At 39.5% G+C, this 19652-nt stretch overlaps 1 protein-coding gene across 4 annotated transcripts in view; it reads right to left on the bottom strand.

Annotated features, from left to right (window-relative positions):
- The window catches only part of SSH2 (slingshot protein phosphatase 2), a 248661-nt gene that overhangs the window by 15403 nt on the left and 213606 nt on the right, over nucleotides 1-19652 (bottom strand). For all 4 annotated transcript variants that reach the window (XM_043585556.1, XM_043585557.1, XM_043585554.1 and 1 more), the window contains 3 exons: nucleotides 11523-11569; nucleotides 7376-7522; nucleotides 3913-4113 (listed from right to left, as the gene is read on the bottom strand). In XM_043585556.1, the coding sequence (XP_043441491.1) occupies nucleotides 3913-4113; nucleotides 7376-7522; nucleotides 11523-11569 (395 nt within the window). The remainder of the gene's footprint in view (nucleotides 1-3912; nucleotides 4114-7375; nucleotides 7523-11522; nucleotides 11570-19652) is intronic.

Genomic DNA, 19652 nt, shown 5'->3' with positions numbered 1-19652 from the left:
GTATACACATACACACATGCGCGTGCATGCATACACACAGCCTCTTCCTGTCTCACTCTCATCCCCCAGCTATAATAACAGAAAAAATAAAGTTAGATATAAACAGTTACCAGTGGCCTTATGATACCCTCACTTTTAGGTCTAAAGGATTATATTAAATATTAGTCTTCCCTAGGCTCTTAAAGACATACTGAAATATGCAAAAAGTCCCTTGCATTTCAGACAGGTGGTCACTGTTAGGCCCATACCCTCACATCTGATCAAGAGACTATAACCAATTCATAAGTCACTTACCGGGGCCTGGCATCACTTTGGTAAACTTCACTTCTACCAAGACACCAAAGTACTGAGAGCTAATACTCCCTCAAACAGAAGGCTGCCACCTCAAGTTAAGTACCCAGTGCCTCCCTAGACAACCATGGGGCTAGAGAATGCTAGGATCAGGGCTCCATCTTTTTGGGAAAACCACCACATACTTCCTGGGAGAAGATATGGAATACAAGATCAAAGCACCTCCACAGGAAATGGATTTCTTTGCAAACACAATGAATGGAATTTTTCGAAGGACTTTCCTCTTCTGGCTACCTAAGCTGCCAGGTAACTGATAGAGCTTCAGGCAGTTCCAGGAGTCTGGGGCTTTTCTCTCTTTGCTCTTCTAAGCAGGCAGGTCCTAGAGTAGCACTTTACAGCTGGGCAAGAGTCTGCTGGGCCCAATTCACTTGGCAGCTAGCTCAGCAGTAGTCTACAAGTGCTGTTTCTTAACAACACACCAGGGACTGCAGACCCTAATGGCTATACACCCAGCAGGCACTCCCACTTTTTCCTAACTCGCAGAGGCCTGATTTGGTTTGGGTATTCACTGTTTCATGGGAGCCCCAGCAGGAGACAGTCTGGAGGGAGAAGAGTAGGGACAGGCCACTTATTCCCCTAGCTCCCTCCCCACAGGGCCACTTCAGGCTGGTGTGTCCCTTGACTGAAGGTTATTTCTCCTCTCTGAAGGTACCTCTTTTTTCAGGAGTCTCCTTCTAGGTTCTAGTAACTGCTCCCTCCCTCTTTGGGCCTAGCAGCTATTACCAAACAGCTCTGCTGATCCAAGTCCCTTGATTCCACCACAACCCCACACCTCTGTAAAAAGTAGCTTTATAAAAAGCCCTTCTCAAATAATCCTAATCCGAGTATGCGGTTTCTTGTTGAAATCCCAAGTGATGGAGGTATTTCACTACTTGCAGCTAAAAGCAGTTTGTATGATATTCCTAGAACTAAGATTCTAGTTCTTAAAATCCAGGAAATATCACAATATAGGAAATTCGATGACCACTTCCTAATCTAGTTTCTTTTTTTTTTTAATGTTTAATTTTATTTATTTTGGCGGGGGGAGGGGCAGGGAGAGTGGGAGAGAGAATCCAAAGCAGGTTCCTCGCTGTCAGCACAGAGTCTGATGTGGGGCTGTAACCCATGAACCATGAGATCATGACCTGAGCCGAAATCAAGAGCTGGATGCTTAACCAGCTGAGCCACCCAGGCGCCCTCCTATTCTAGTTTCTAATGGACTTACTGTGTCTGTGGGCGGTAGAAGGAGGATGAAATAAATGGCACATGTATAGGTCTGTTTTCTGGGAGCCTTGGAGAAAGGAGATGATGGGAATCCCATCAGAATAACCCTTACCAGCATAGAGTATACATTTATACATGTTTTTATTTACAAAAACCTTGTGAGACAGGGTTCTTGATTTTCATTTTGTAGATGGGGTCAGGTGAGGATCACGACTGTGAAGTAACTTCTCAAAGTTCCAGCAAGGGGATGAACCAGAGATGGAAACCAGACCTACTGACTCAAATTCTGTGGTTTTCTCATTCCTCAGGGCTTGCCTCTCCCTCCATGAATCAAGCCCAGAAAGGCAGGATGGAAGAGAAATGGAAAGGAAGAGGCAGTTGTGATTTGTGGATTTATGCTGCCCTTCTTATCCTCATCTAAGATTTTTCTGAAGTTCCTTTAACATCTAAGAAAAACCACATATGCTAAAAAAACCCAACCCAACAGCTTGCAGTAGCCTGGGATTCCAGAATAAATACTGAAATTGGCAGGACACATAGTATCCTTGCTCTTGATGGGTCACGTGAGGACACTGCCTAACATCCGTCATGTGTGTGTCTGGGAACATACAATATTTATGTCTCATCCAGCACTCAGATGCCTCCTTCTTGTGCCAAAAAGAACTGCTGTGTCCTACCTTCTGATCTAATCTAAAAATGTCATCAAAATCTGGCCCCAAAGACCTATAAATTCTTTTTAAGTGGAGGAGACTTGAGTATCCTCCCAGCCTCCTCAAAGAATGGCTCAGATGAAATCATGCCAAGTACTGAGTAAACGGGAGGGGTTTTTTAGTGGAAACCATAATGCTACGCTGTGGCTGCATTTTCACAATACTTTGGGGGTGGGAGGGTGGTCCCTCTGCCTGGATAGGCTGGAAGGCTATTTAACATTTTGTTCAGGGGAAACACAGCCCAGATTCAACAGTCAAGACCAAGTCATGAGACTCACTAGAGGCAAACTCTGGCACCAGCCCCAACTGCTTCTAGGCAGCTGTGCCTTCATTTGAACAAAACCACCTAGAACATGCCCACATGGAAAAAACAAAGCAAAATCTAGCACTGCACAGAACTTTAGCATGTGGCATCTCAGGAAACTGATGCTTAAATCCAGTTTAATACATGAATCTTTTTCTCTGAAAGCAGTGAAGATGGTATCACTTAGATGTGTAATCTAAAAAAGCCAAACAGAGAAAGAGAGAATAGAGTGGTGGTATATTAGGGGGTAGAGGATGGGGGAAATGGGGTGATGCTGGTCAAAGGGTACAAACTTCCAGTTATAAGAGTAACAAATTCTGGGGATCTCCAGTACAGCCTGGAGATTATAGCTCATAACACTGTATCATATACTCCAGCGTTGCTAAGAGAGATCCTAAATATTTTCACCACACACAAAAAATGGTAATTATGTTAAAGGGATGGAGATGTTAGCTAATGGTACCATGATAATCAGTTTGCAATATATAAGTGTATCAAATCAACACAGTGGACACCTTAAACTTACACAATGTTATAGGTCAATTCCATCTCAATAAAGCTAGGGTAGGGGTTAAATAATGGCTAAGCAGTATAACTGTTGAATGTGTGTTGCTATAGTTAAAAAAAAAAAAAAAAAAAGAAGAAAAGAAAAAAAAGACCGGTTATTAGGTGAAGAGGTAGACTGAAGAATAGCTTTTGTGAGAAAATATCCATCAATATATGTGGTAAGACTTGGAGAACACGTAAGATAATGTTGATTGCTGTATGTGGATATTGAATTTATAAATGATTTTTCTCTTTGTATTGTCTGCATTTTTGCAAAGCATATATATAAAAGCAGAGGGAAAGATTTTTAAAAAGAAAACAAGAGAGCTATTTCCGGGAAGTGCCTTCATACCCCAAATCTGATTTGTCACGTGACCAAAATTTTGAAGATGACTCACTGAAACCAAGCACTGAAAAAAATAATGCCAAAAATTTCTAAGAATTTAATCTATGCTTAGCATTTCTTTGGGAGCAAGAAGTACCCATTTTGATAAGGTAGCTGTATCTGGCCTTAGATGATGTTGAGAAATGTTTATGATAATCAGCACCTAGTTGAGAACTAAAGTAAGAGAACAGTATTTCCACCTTTCAGTTTAAAAGTCTTTAAACACCCAATCTTCCATACTAATCTTAAATGCTTGTACTTATTTTTTAAAAACTAGATTGAGAGAAGTTTCAATTTTCAAAATGTATCACATATCCAAATTAGGTTGAAAACTAGCTGCAGGGAAGGACATTTTACCTTGGTCCAAGGAGTATAACAGAGGGAAGATCTGAGAAAGTCACTGCAGGACTCACCTGGCCAGCAAGATGCCCTGGTACTCTTCCAGTTGTCTCATGAAGCTGGGGTTGGGCTTGGTCACTGTTCGCCTTTCCTTCACGTAGTCATAGGCTCGGTCCAGATTCCAGCCATATTCCTTCATTGCGTAGGCAATCACAGTGGAGGCTGAGCGACTCACCCCCATTTTGCAGTGCACAAGGCATTTAGATCCATGTTTCCTAGGTTGGGGGATTGAGGTACACAGAAAAACACTATAGTGAGTACATTTTAAAAGCTAGGTTCTAAATGTTTCCAAGTCTCCTGTCGCCCTTCCATTTTCTTTCAATCCATCCTACCTTAGTGTACTTGTATACATGTATAGTCAAATGTGCAGGGAGGGTAGGCAATTCTAGTGTACTCAAACAATATTCAATGTTAATATTAATTCTTTTTAATTTATTCAAGCAAACATTTACCACGCAACCATCATATGTAAGACAATGTACAAGGTCCTGGGATGCAAAGATAAGTAAATCTTCTAAAGGGTAGGGGGTTCAGTGGGAGAAACAGATAATTAAAATGGTAACTGCAATGACAGTTGATCACAGATTGTGAGGGGAAGAATTTTCAATTTAGAGACTGGACTCCACTTTATGTGTTTGGAGGCCAGTCCCCGCACCGCCTCAGGGACATGTTTCAAGGCTGGCACACTCTTGAGTTAAGAGTGTGACAGTGATTCATCTAATTCATCCAAATGTTCAGAGTTGCTTCTAGTTCAAGTTCCAGTAAAGGTTCTGCCCCTGGAGGAAAGTACAAAACAAACGAAACTAACCCTCCTCTTTACTCAGATGTAGCCTTAGATATTATTTTCCACCACACTACAACCCTGTTCGGCCTAGGGGCTGGCTAGACAATCTGTGAGGTTAGATGGGACCATGTGATGCCCTATGTGACTTTCTTAGTGAGGAGGGTGGAATGATTAACTACCCGTTGTTTTAATGGAGTGGAAGAAAGAGAAAACAAAGTTACCATAAAGTGACACTAAGAAACAAACAAAACCCTTAAGTCTTAACATGCCAGAGCTCATTACGCTGGATATGAACATTACTCAGTTATGCTACTTCTCTAATAACACAATGTGTGACACAGAGTAAGTCTTCAAATATTTACCAAATATATGAACAAACTTAGGGGTGGTCTGCTGTTAGAGCTGTCAGCTGTTAAGTAAAAATATTTTAAAATATGGAAAAAGGAATGGTTACTCTTTTTACCAGTATACATGGGCTAAAAAAATCCTTCCCAAGTGGCTATTCCAATAAGTTAAAAAAAAAAAAAAAAAAAGTACATCACCTAATAGGGAAACCTATTCATTCACTCATTCACTATATCACAGTAGACAAGCTTCCTTCCAGAAGCTTGTAATTCTTCTGTTGGAGATAGATACACATTGAAGAATTAAGTACAATGCAAGGAGACATGAGGTTCTGTGCCAAAATGAGTGAACCAGGTAAGTGATAGGAAGAAAGAGAATGGTTGGTAATAATGGTCTGGAATAACTGAAATGGTCTAAAAAGGAAGGTAAGATTAACCTGTTACCCATCATTTAGAGGCAAAATTTTGGAGTCCATAGGTTGGTGCAGGTGTTTGTCTGTGTGTGCTTAGATGATCCCAACTGACTAGGATATTGTTTTGTTTATGACACCACAGGGTTTTCATTTAAACTACAGTGCACAGTGACTCAGACTGAAGTTCAGACATGTGCTCTATATTTTTCCATCAAGCTCTGACATCAAATTTCAGGTCTATACTTGCAGGCTTTGAAGGTACTCAAAGTTGGACAGTTTTAAGAAAAATACAATTATAAAACCCACCCACATAAAATCATTTCTTCATTTTGAACTGGGCTTTTTCAGTGGATGGCTTGTAACTCACATACTGAAAGATTTGAAGTCAGTTCTCACCTAATCCAACTTCATCTTTCAGTTCTGGCCACACACTTCCCCTATCTCTCCCATCCCTCCCTGAGCCAGTTGTCTAGATTAAGCCTGGTATCACTTTAGGAATCCTAAACTCACCCATATGTAGGTTGTGTCTGGAATTCAGGGCCCTGATTTGGATGAAATACATGAGGTGTCCAGGGGGCCATTTAAGGAGGCACTCACTCACAGACGCTGACCCACACTTGCATGGGCCTGAGCAGGAGGGCCCGCTTACAGCAACCTGGTGCCTCACATATCTCACCTCAATCCCAGCCCTGCTGAAATTGGCTTTTCTTTTCACGGGGACTGGGGCCTCATCTGAACTCTAGCCTCTTTGGCAGTGATCCTGACAACTTGCCTGGTCTTTTCCAGTCTCCTTTGCTCAAGGACCTAGACTATATACTAGATGGACTCTGAAATCAGACATGATCTCAGGTTCAAGTCCTATCTTCACCACTTGTTACTTAACCTCTCTGAACCTCATCTCTACAGTCTGTCCCCATCTCTACAAAAGGATGACAGCACATGCCTCTCTAGGTTTTGGAAAATATTACATAAGAGAATATGGGTAAAGTATCTGGCATGCAGTAAGCATGCCATGAGTGGTATTATTGAGAAAAATTTCATAGGCTTCAAACATATAAAACACTCAGGTGTTAGCTAAGGACTGAGAGTATGGGCTCAAAGCTAGTGTAGGAGGATTCAGGGTAACTAAGAGGAAGGACTTCTTGACTATGGAGGGTCTGCAGAGAGATGTGGAATCAGTGCTGAAGGAGGACTTTAAAAACAGAAGTGCTTCTCATCTGCCATGGATGATTTGGATGTGGTCCCATTGAAGAGGGCAGCACGGCCAGCATGCTCATTTACAGTTCCTTCTACTGAAGGAATATGTAGGATTGGCAAGGAAATCCCCAGGGACTTAAAAAAAAAAAACTAGTGCTGACATATTAATACTAATTAATATTAAACACTAAATTAATACTATTAAATAGTTTCACTAAAAGGACCAATTTAAAGATGACATCAACAGAAGGGCCAGAGAAAAATTTCACTGTTTAGAGTACCATAAAAGTAAAGTAAAAGAATGAGAAGCCTTCCAAACCCCACTACGTGTCTCCTCATCTTCAGGAAGAAGAGCTCTCTGTGCTCTGCCCATGTGGGGCAATTTCTATTACACAACTTTCAAATGTCCACCTTGACAACTTAAGCATTTCATTCAGAATTTCTTCCTTCTCTTATTCTTATTTCTTTTGCAGCAGCTTAGGTTTATTTTCCCTAATTTTGTGCTCAATGGAAACAGTCAACATGAGGTGATCTTCTTCCACGGGCTTCATCTACTTACAGGAAAAGGATGAAGTCTCTAGTCAACTGTTCCCTAGGATTAAGGAATCTCAGTGTCCTTTTTCTCTTTACTTCCTTCTCCCTGAGTATAGTCAAGCAGGTTATCTATAGCTTTAGGCCTCACCCATGGATGGTGCACAAGGAACACAGGTCAGAATATGTGTGTGGGACCATTACTCACTTTGCTTTAGAGATGAATTTGTAAGTGTCATTCCAGTAAGCCAGGAGATCCGTTGCCTCTTCGTCATATACGCGGATGTTATGATACTCAAAGACTCCTGGGAAGAAGTTATCTATCTCTCGAGTGACATTCAAGATATAGCGCACCCTGTGAGGAAACCAAGGGAGAATATGGGCTCTACTACTAGGTTCCTCTTGAGTTGTTAAAATTACCAGAAACATAGTTTATTCTTTGGAAGTCATTTGTAATAAATCAGGACTATTAACATCTACCTCAAGGAAAAAAAAACAAAAACAGGAAAGGGAAAAATCTCCTTTACCTTTCTAAATGTCAGATTTTGCTCTATTACTCTCTCTAAACTACAAGAAAGGCAAAAGAGGTGAGGGATGGGAGGGTCAGAGGAAAGTCGGACCTGAAACTCTCTTAACTCTTCTTTTTTAAAAAAAATTTTTTTTTCAACGTTTATTTATTTTTGGGACAGAGAGAGACAGAGCATGAACGGGGGAGGGGCAGAGAGAGAGGGAGACACAGAGTCGGAAACAGGCTCCAGGCTCTGAGCCATCAGCCCAGAGCCCGACGCGGGGCTCGAACACACGGACCGTGAGATCGTGACCTGGCTGAAGTCAGATGCTTAACCGACTGCACCACCCAGGCGCCCCCTCTCTTAACTCTTCTAAGCTGCATTCCTGGCCACGACAGCAGGCGATGTGTCTGAGTTCTCCCATACCGAGAGGCTTGCAGAAAAGGGTTTCTGTATCATAAATTTCTTCTGCTCTCTCTCTCTCTCACTGCACAACTTCAATAAATGCTTGGGTCTAGTTTGCCACAGGGTTATCTTTTCTCAGTGCTGTGTGGACTTAAACATCACTGGAGTTTACTCCAGCAACACAACACAGACTTACTTATTTCTCTCTGTAGAAGCTGCTTCCTTCTTAGAACTACACATGGGTTCTTACAAACCCAATCTCTGAAGTCAGAGAAATGACTACAGAGAGAGAGAGAGTCATAGTTAACCAGTTCTGTGGTTAAGTTCCAGAGATCAAAATTTTTCTGAAACATTTGAATCTCAGCATCAAAGTTCATTACTACAAAGAATTTTTTTCCTTTTTAATTTAAAAAGCAAGCATATGCAATTGTGGAAAACAGTATGTAGAGTTACTCTACAGCATATTCCTCTCTGAGGTATAAATCCAAAAGAAATGAAAACATAAGTTACCCCAAAATTTGTGTGTGAATGGGCACAGCATTCATACATTAATAGCTAAAAAGTGGCAACAACTCAAATGTCCATCAACTGACAAATGTGGTATTTCCAAACAATGGAACATTACTTGGCAATAAAAAAGGGAATGAAGTTACTAACACATGTTTCAACATTGATAGATCTTGAAAATATAATGCTAAGTGGAAGATAGTATTCTTAAAAAACCACATATTATATGATTCCATTTAAATGGAATGTCCAGAATAGGTAAACGTATAGAGACAGAAAGTAGACTGATTAGTAGTTTCTAGAAGCTGGGGGAAAAAGGGTACATGATTTCTTTTTCGGGTTGAAAAACTATAAATTAATACCACGGTAATAAATACCATTTAAGTGTACATTTTAAAGTATATTTATTTGAGAGAGGGATGACAGAAGGCAGGGGAGGGAGGGAGGGAGAGAGAGTGTGAGAGAGAGCATGTGCAAGCTGGGGAGGGGTAGAGAGAATCCCAGGCAAGCTTCTCAGTGTCAGCCTGGAGCCTGATGTGGGGCTCGAACCCATGAACCATGAGATCATAACCTCAGTTGAAATCAAGAGTTGGACACCTAACCAACTGAGCCACCCAGGTGCCCCAAAGTATACATTTTAAATGAGTGAACTATATGTGAATTTTATCTCAATATAATGGTCAGAAAAAAAAAAAAGGAAAGCACACTTATCTTATTTAAAATAAAAACGGAACCACCTCCCACCTCTAATCCCATACTTCAGTAATAGATTACGGCAGTACAAGGTTTCCCAATCCTATTCATTACAGAACTCTACACAGCCACTACCAATTGAGAACAGCACCCCCTGAAATTTGTTTGCCACCTCTATATGGAGTAGCACTTTACTTGGGGTTCTGAAGTCAGTAAGATTGGGTGAAAATGGTCTTATGTCAAAATTAAACTTGAATATCCCTTAAATCATCCACAAGGGGCAGTATACATGTTTTGTAACTGTAATTCTTAATCCACAAGAGTTTAAGAACCAGTGAATTTATGAAACAAGATCTAAGTAGATGTCTGAGCATCTAACTATACTGTTTTTTAAGATAGATACATCTGTGTTTTATAATTTAGCATTTTAAGCAGTAAATGAGATGAACAGGTATCATCTCCATTGATCTTGTCAAAGTGTATTCTAAACTCAAAGATGTATGCATGATGTAATTTCAATGCATTTGCCAGGCAACAGCTGCATCAAGTCTCAGATTCCATATTAAATACTGTATCTCTGTGCTAGTTTCTGGCAAGTCAGTCAATTTTTCTATTATTCCTTCACATTTACTGAGCACCCTCTTGGTATAAAGCTCTGAGTAAGGTAGACGTACGTTTTACACAAAACTAAGATACAGTCTCTATTTTCAAGAACTCTAGACTCAATTCTAATTTAAAATTTCTAAGTTCTCTTTATTTTCATATCTTAAATTAAGTAATAACCAGATTCACAGGCCCCCTTCTCTCAACCCAAGACCTCTTTGTATAATTCTTTGGCTTAAGTCTTGTCCCAAATTCACTTTAACAATTAGGATATATCTTTCTTTTGAGGGAGAAGTAGGGAGTATGTATCTAATCATGTTAAAGATAACCAGAAGGCTGACTTACAGCTGAGAAAACAGGCAGCCATCACTACTTCTGGGTTTCAGTAGGTCTGATCGCTGTCCACAATCAAGTTACATGTGGCCAATTTTCAGACATGACTTTCTCTTCTTTTACTGGGATAATTTGGCCTCCTAAGGCCAAGTTCAATGAAAAATTTAGGTATTGGCTAAGAAGTAAAAAGGTTAGAAGCATGGCAGCTTTTTGGTTGCTGAATGTTCATGGTCGTCTCAACAGCTACAATCAAACTCAATAACCATGCTGCTCAGGGGCACATTTCTTAATACAAGGTAGAATGTATTCTTGTTCCATTTCAGAAGCTTGTCCACTTTATATTTAAAACCTACTTAGGGGCACTTGGCTGGCTCAGTCTGTGGAACATACAATGCCTCATCTTGGGGTTGTGGGTTCAACCCCACGTTGGGTATGGAGATTGCTTAAAAGTAAAATCTTAAAAACAAACAAACAAAAAACTACTTAGACTTCAAGCACCTTACTAAAAAAGGATGGGACTGAGTCTTATTTTTCTTTGGATTCCTAGTATCTAGCACTGTACCTAGTCCACAGAAAATGATCAATAAATGTTGATGAATAGCTGTGAACCCAACATATGCAGTTCTGTGTACTCTTACATAAAAAATAGGAACCAAAGGTAAAACTATGAAGTAAAAAGATCAGTGGTTGCCAGAAGTGGGAGTGGGAATAAACGGTCAGAACAGAGGATTTTTAGGGCATTGAAAATACTCTGTATGACACCATAATGATGGATGCATGATATTATACATCTGTCCAAAGCCACAGAATGTACACCACCACCAGTGAACTGTAAAGTAAATACGGCCTTTGGGTGATTATAATGTATCAATGTAAGTTCATCAATTGTTAACACATGCAACCCCTTTGGTGGGGATGGTGTTAATGGGAGAGGCTATGCATGTATGGGGCAGGGGAATATGGGAAATCTCTGTACCTTTCCTTCAATTTTGCTGTGAACCTTAAACTGTTCTAAAAACAAACAAAAGGGACCAATAACTACATTTGGTTTTAAAACAGTGCAAAAGACTTGCACATCTGTTTTGGAAAGCCTTTCCATTGAAACAGAAGATCTTTCTTAGGAGGTGTTGGATGAAACAGTGGGATAACAGCCATTTAAATTTTTATTAGATTCCACCTGATTAGAATCAACTGGAAGCAACTCTTAAGCTTAAAGTTACTCATTGACACCATATTTAACAGGAAAAAGTAAAAACAAACAGCAATTTCAGTCATGGGGTTGAAAGCAATGCTGTGTGTGCTTACCCTCGGTTTTGTAAATCCTCTAAATTTGAGGCATTCCATTCAGAGCCCTGTGGAACCAAAAAAACAAGGTTAGGGAGTATTAGCAAATGAACAAAATACAATATTTGAAAAGGTGTCCTATGAGGGAAGAAGCAGATCCAATAACATCTATCGCATTTCCTCTCTGTAACTCAGGTACTTCGTATGTTATAACAATTAGTTTTCACAAATGAAAGTGTAAAAAAGTTATCTTCATTTTTACAGATAAGAAAACCAACTCCCATAGAATTCAAATAATTTTTGCTCAAGATCATACTCTGGAAAGCTGTCTTTGATCATACTCCAATTAAGTTAAATGTCATCTGTTTTTCTGGTTTATAGTATTCTGATTTCTTTCAAAGGTATGTATCACAATTTCTACTTGTATATTTATTTATTAGTTTCTTTACTACCTCTCTCCTCCACTATAACATAAGCTTCCTGAGGACAGCTTGTTGCCTATGGAAACCCCTGAACAGTGAGTGCCTGGCACCTGGTCAAGGTATTGAATAAACATGTGTTAAATGAACAAAGTGGCATTATTATGAATTAAACCTAGATTTCATTCTAAAGCCCACATTCTTTCTAGTGTATTATATTACATCAAAGGACAGCTAAATAGTAGCTTCTGTTAAATGAGGGAAACATGATAATGCAAAACTTAAAAAAGGGAGGGTTGTACAGATTTGGAGATCCAATTTTTCATATTTTACCACATTTGCTTTCTCTCTTCCCTTCCCTTTCTTTCAGTATACATCATACTTTTTTCTCCTGAACCATTTGAAAGTAATTTGAGCAATCATGACACTTCAATACTTGACCATGTATTGCTTATGAACAAGAACATTTTCCTATTCCCATTTTTACAACTAAGAAAGAGAACACTAACACAATGATATTCTAATACATTATATTTGAATTTCAAAAATTGACCTCTCAAACTATCCTTTATATTCATCCAATCAAGAGTCATACTTTACAGGGGGTGCCTGGGTGGCTCAGTTGGTTGAGTGTCTGGCTTTGGCTCAGGTCATGATCTCCTGGTTTGAGCACCGTGTCGGGGTCTGTGCTGACAGCTCAGAGCCTGGAGCCTGCTTCAGATTCTGGGTCTCCCGCTCTCTCTGCCCCTCCCCCGCTCATACTTGTCTCTCTCAAAAATAAATAAAACATTAAAAAAATTATACTTTGCATTTAGTTGCCATGTCTCTTTCTCATTTAATCTGGCCTTGGACAGTCCACCCGGACTTTGTTTTTCATGATGACATTTTTGTAGACTACAGGTCTATAATCTTGGAGAACTCTTCACAATCTGGATTTGTCTGATTTGTTTCCTGCTGATTAGATTCAGGTCAAACATTCTTGGCAAGAATATTACAAGGATGATGCTGTGTATTTCCTATTGCATGAAATCTTGAGGCACACAATGTCAGTTTGTCTCATTATTTGTCATGCTGAGTTTGAATTCTTGCTAGGTTCCTTTGTATCTGCCACACCCCACTATTGTAAAGGTTCCTTTACAATTACTAGTTATCTATAGGTATTAATGATCTTTTTTTTTTAATGTTTATTTTTGAGAGAGAGAGAGAGAGAGAGAGAGAGCAAGTGAGTGAGTGAGCGTGAGTCAGGGAGGGGCAGAGAGAGAGGGAGACACAGAATCCGAAGCAGGCTCCAGGCTCTGAGCTGTCAGCACAGAGCCTGACGTGGGGCTTGAACCCACAAACTGCGAGATCATGACCTAAGCTGAAGTCTGATGCCTCACCAACTGAGCCACCCAGGTGCCCCAGTATTAGTGATTTTTGAAGTCATGTGAATATCCTGTTTCACAATAATCTCTTACTCTATAGTTTGGGCACCAGCTGCTGACCTTGCCCAAATTACTTTACTGGAGGTTTACAAAATGGTGGTTTTCTAATTTTATCATTCCTTCTGCATTCCTACCTGCATTCTTCTGTAAAGGAGAGCTTCACCTAATCATTCCTTCCACATTCTGAACTCTTGAATTCTTTTTGCATTTAGAATGTTTTTATCCATTACCATTTTTTTTGACAAATTGTCCTGAATTGGCCAGTGGGAATCTCTTCAAGTAAGCAAGCTCCTTTTGATATTGACCCCACTAGTCTTTGACCCCACTACTTCCTTGCTTCCTAGTTTAAGAGTTGTTCCAGAATCACTCTGTGAGTGGAATTAGCCATTTCCCCAAGGAGTCCTGGTTTTAGCAAAGAATGTTATTTTGTAATCAAGATCTGGACATTAATTAGATATGTTTAGAAGTATGGATCATTGTTTCTAAACTTTCCAGTGGACAGATCTAGGAAATATTTTTTAAAAAAATATTGAATTTACATTGGTACCTCCAGTTCAAATTTAACACCACAAGGTACTTCCTTTCTTTCTTGCCCCTTTGCCATCATTTATGGCTCCCTATTCCACTGAGATAACCTTGGTTTCCAACAACTCATTTGCTCTATTTACAAAATAGTTTCAACATTATTTTTCCAATACCAATTACACCAATTACAAACCCATTAAGTTCAAATTTCCTGGGGTGTCTGGGTGAATTGGTTGAGTAAGCATCTGACTTCAGCTTAGGTCATGACCTCATGGTTTGTGAGTTCAAGTCCCGCATTGGGCTCTGCAATGACGGTGTGGAACCTGCTTGTGACTCTTTCTCCCTCTCTCTCTCTGCCCCACACGGACTCGTGCTCTCTCAAAATTTTTTTTCTTTGCAGTTTTTTTTCCTCTTCCCATGAAGAGGTTAAGTCAGAATATTATGCTGAAAGTTACTTGAATTAATTTCTTTCTGTGAAGTTACCCATTTGATATACATTTGGATTCATTTGCTCCTGTTTGTATTCAATTTTAGGGTGTGATTTTTCCATTCTTTTCCATTTGATTTTGAATATGCAAAACTTTCATAAGACTGCAAGTCAAAAGTTTATTAAAAGGTAAACTTGAACCCTCACTCCTACTCCAATCTCCCCAAGAGAAACCACTGTAACTAGTTTCTGGTTTATTCTACCTATGTTCTAAGCAAATACGCCCTTATTATCACTTGTTCCTTATGTAAAAGTAGTATACGATACATATGTTTGTTCTTTGCTTGCTTCACTTGACAATATAGCCTCAGAACCACTCCACAGCACAGTTCAGAGACCCTCCTGACTTTTTCTTACACCTACATAGCACTTCATTGGATAGTCATAGAATAGTTGATTCACCTAGTCTCCTGTGAATGATGTTTCATATCTGTGGAAGTGAGACTGTTGAGCCAATGAGCAGTTTTGTTGGGCATTGCTCAATTCCTCTCCACAGAGGCTGAGACAATCTGCATCCCCACAGCAATGTAGGGAGAGTGCCCCTTTTTTTCCCCAGAGCCTTGCCAACAAAACCTGTGGTTAGGCTTCTGAATTTCTGCCAATCTGACAGGTGTGAAATGTTACCTCAGTGTAATTTCAATTTGCATTTCTCTTAAAAGTGAGCAACTTTTCAATGTTTCAGGCTCATTTTCTATCTTTGGACTATCTGTTCATCTCTTTTGAAAAGGCAAAGATTTAAAATAATTTACCTATTTTCGAATTATGTATTAAATGGAATTTAGCATTACAAGACTCAGGTTCAAATCTCAACTCCCCATTCTACTGTGGGGCACTGAGCAAACTGCTTAACCTGTCTTCACTTTCCTGATCCATAAAATGGAACATTCCTCCCACCCTAGTCCTATATACCTAATGGGTACATTCTCAAATTATAAAGTTTTTCCTAATTCCTTCTGCCATGTGAGAACACACAGAGAAGTCAATGACCCAGAAGATGGCTGTCACCTGACCACGCAGGTGCCCTGATCTCAGACTTTAGCTTACAGAACTTTGAGAAGTTTCTATTGTTTATAAGTCTCTGTTCCTCCCATCCTTGTCAAAACAAAACAAACCCAAAACGTTTCGCCCATATTAAAATGGAAAAACTCTCTTTCCATCATGAATTCTTTTCTAGACACTGTCCTTTTTTCCCTTCCCTTGCCAAGATTCATAGAAATCTAATCCCTTGCCAACATTCATAGAAATATAATCTAATACCTTCTTTGATTACTCATTTCCCATAAGTCTCAACCCACAGCACTGTGGCTTTTGCCCTCACTACTGTTGCTAATGTTACTAAGACCTCTTCTAATTGTCTAACCCAGGGGTCGCTTTTGTGTCTTTATCTCATTGGCCTTCCATGAATATCTATCTGATAGGATTCATTACTCCCTCCTTGTAGAATTAAAAAAAAATTTTTTTTTAACGTTTATTTATTTTTGAGACAGAGAGAGAGACAGAGCATGAACGGGGGAGAGGCAGAGAGAGAGGGAGACACAGAATCGGAAGCAGGCTCCAGGCTCTGGGCCATCAGCCAAGAGCCTGACGCGGGGCTCGAACTCACGGACCGTGAGATCGTGACCTGAGCTGAAGTCGGACGCTTAACCGACTGAGCCACCCAGGCGCCCCTCTCCTTGTAGAATTAGATCAGACTGCACAAATATCTAGCCTCTTGTCTGGTACAAAAGAGAGGGTCAACAAATATTTGTTGAATGAATGATCAAATAAGACAAATAAATGAAACACTCTGAAACTGTAAAGTGTTATGCAAGCACTATCATTGTATTACAAGTGATATGTAATTTAATTTGGCTGAACTGGGAGACAGATCAAGGAGGCTGTGAAGGTGCATTTAGGTAAATGGACTAATGGACAACTGGTATTTTCTACAGACCAGGGCTCAGCTGACTTGCCTTAAAAAAATATGGGAGATTCTGAAGGCTCTGTGCTCAACCTTAGGAAATAAGCTCCCACACCAAAGAAAGAGGTTAAGAACCATAAAGGATTCAAGGAGACAGAAGCAAGCCATAAGGGTTGAGTGGCTAAACGGTAGCCAGGGAAATGTGACCACTTCACTTCTTAATTTAGAAATCTAAATCCTCTGTGGAACTCTGTCCAGCTAGATGGAAATAACCCTTACGTGATGGGAAAAGTCCATAGTTTTCATCTACCTGTCCAGAGAAAATTCAATGTGACAATCTGAAATGGCACATATCCAGAAACAAAAGAAATTAAAAGCTTTGGCTACTGACTGACTCAGTGAAGTCCATATAATGTGACTTGGGTTGTGCTTAGGGTTGCTTCAGGTTCAACCTGAAAGAAAGAACTGGAGTCTATGTGGTGTAATTACTTTTCTTTCCTCAATATAAATGCCATGCATATTAGCCACCTGGGGCCCTCCACAGACTCCATCTATTTTTTTCCTCCATGCTTCTCAGGCTTACAATGACACAATTCCAAGGGGTTTTTCCACTATGTTCTATGTAATTATGCAAAGTATATTCTAATCTTACTGAAGTGTAAGATGAAATCTTGGGACTATAATACATTCTTAAGTTCATTTCCATCTTTCACTCGTGTTCCCCTATACTGTGCCATTCCCAAAGACCCAAGTGATTAATTCCTTTCTTTCTTTCTAAAAAAATATATTTTTTAAGGAGGCTTCACGCCCAATGTAGGACTCGAACGCATGACCTGAGATCAAGTTGCACGCTCTACCAACTGAGCTAGCCAGGCGCCCCCAAGTGATTAATTTCTTCTCAAATGTCATCCTCAGGAAATAGCCTTGTGAGGGTCCAAATGTTCCAAGCAAAATAGAGGAGAGCACATTTATAGCACCTAAAGGAAGACTGTATTGGGGTTCTGCTAGGATCGGTATAACTTGATATCATCTCCAGGGATTGGTATCCTATCCATATCTTCTTCATCATACGACACCTACAGCCTCAATATTGTGAATCAAATTGTTGAGACAACCAGGCACAACATCTCTATTAATTTTTCCTTCTGAGAAAAGTTTATGCTATACATCTTCAGGTGAGGGACAAAATCATGAAGGATTAAAATAGCCCATCTGTTTTAAGTTCTGTTCATATACCCTCCATTTCTCTGCACCTACAGAAGTAACTACAATTTGAGGCTTAATTTTCCTTTGGAAATGAAACACTATTTTAAAAGGAGCTGTAATGTCAAATATTGAAAAATATTACAATCAGCAATAAAAATCGACTAGTTTTTTTATTCATGAACAAAATTATTGGTTGTGTCCAATATTCCTGTTTCCCTTGTTCAACTAAGAAAGCTGCCTGCCTTTCAGCAAAGGGTCTCTGTTCACATTTAGCTTTTTCTCAGCCAATGGGACAACATCCAGGAGAGCTGTTGATATTAAGACTTGATTGGGCAAAGGCTTCCAGCTCAGAGAAGTGGTACACTCTTAAGGATGTGGAAGAACTTTTTCTGGAAATACCCTGGCTTCCAACCAATCAATCCTCTCTTCTTGCTGAAGGTTTTCTTTAAACTATGCTCTATACTTTTCTCCATACCAGCTGGACACCTTTCTAAATAAACATCTCTGTGCAGTGCACTGCAGAGCTGAGCATTCTTTTGAAGGGAGGGGAAAAATCCTGCTGCCTCCCTTCACACAATCTGCTTTGCACTCCAGGCATGGCAGCTAAGCACAAGATGAAATGACTTTGCAGAAAACTAACACCACCACTTGCAGCTTGGATAAGACCTTTTTCCGTGTCAATTGCTGGAAAAGCCAGCAGAGCACAGACTCACTGGAGAAGAGAGAGGGGTCTGGATATAGGATATGGTGGTTCAAACAAGGGGAGTAAGCTATTGGGGAAGAAGTGTTCATGTACCCATTTTGTGCATAAGAGTTAAATTTCAGAATTCTCCAGTTGAAAGTTTTTCCCAAATAAGAGAATATTCAGAATGGAGAGAACATGTCCATTTTCTAGAAAATGGAATTATATGTGAAGCTGAGATTTTCCCTTTTTCAAAAATCTATAGATACGTATTAAAAAAATAAAAAAAAAGACTAATATGACAAAAGATATCAGTGCTTACCTCTTTTGGTGATGAGCAAATGTTATGTTATTTATAGCTTTCTGAAATTGTCTAACTTTTCTACAATGAACGTGAATTATTTTTGTAATGAATAAAAAATCCAAGACAGAAGAATATGCCAATAATCATGCTAAGTGAAATAAGTCAGAGAAAGACAAGTATCATATGATTTCACTTATATGTGGAATATAAAAAGCAAACAAATAAAACCCAACTCAAATACAGAGAACAAACTGGTGGTTGCCAGAGGAAAGCTGGATGGGGGGATGGGTGAAATAGATAAAGGGGATCAAGAGTTACAAACTTCTGCACCTGGGTGGCTCAGCTGGTTAAGCGTCTGATTTCGGCTCAGGTCAGGATTTCATGGTTTGTGAGTTCGAGCCCCATAGGTTCTCTACTGTCAGCACAGAGCCTGCTTCAGATCTTCTGTCCCCCTCTCTCTGCCCCTCCCCTGCTTGCATTTTCTCTCTCTCAAAATAAATTAATAAGCTTAAAAAAATAGTTCAAGAGTTACAAACTTCCAGTCATAAATTACAGACGTGAAAATGTACAGGATAGGAAATACAGTCAATAATATTGTAATAATGTATGGTGACAGATGGTGACTGCAGTTATTGTGGTGAGCACTGAGTAATGTATAAAACTGTCGAATCAACAATGTTGTACACCTGAAACATTACATTGTATGGTAATTAAATTATACTTCAATAAAAAAAATAAATAGAAAAGAATGGACTTTGTGTAGCTGACTAATAAGCAGTCTAAGCTTTCCATAATGATCATGAATCATTTTTATAATAAGTAAAAACACCCAAGACAGAAGGATATGCCAATAATCACGAAATAACAGGATCAATATACTGGTAGAAATACTGAAATGCATTTGTACTTGACTAGGGACTCTAATCTGGGAAGAACTGGATTGTTTTTTCTGCTAACAGTACTATTAAATTTTCTCTATTTGTCCTAAAATAAGCCAAGGAGAAGGTAGTTCTTGAGCGGGTGGCATCAGAGACACAGGGAAGTATACCTGAAGTTAAACAGGTTGAATAGTCAGATATTAATTATATTTCATAGTCATCATGTCTACATCCTTTTTGGTATTAAAATATAAGCTAATGGAAAAGTGACTTCCAAGTTTATAGCTCTGGTCACTTTCTAACATGAGCTATTTTTGGCTACAGGC

Source organism: Prionailurus bengalensis, chromosome E1 (assembly GCF_016509475.1).
Source record: "Prionailurus bengalensis isolate Pbe53 chromosome E1, Fcat_Pben_1.1_paternal_pri, whole genome shotgun sequence".
Taxonomy (NCBI): Eukaryota; Metazoa; Chordata; class Mammalia; order Carnivora; family Felidae; genus Prionailurus; species Prionailurus bengalensis.
Note: the sequence above shows the minus strand (reverse complement) of the source record. Positions and strands in the feature narration are given on the sequence as shown.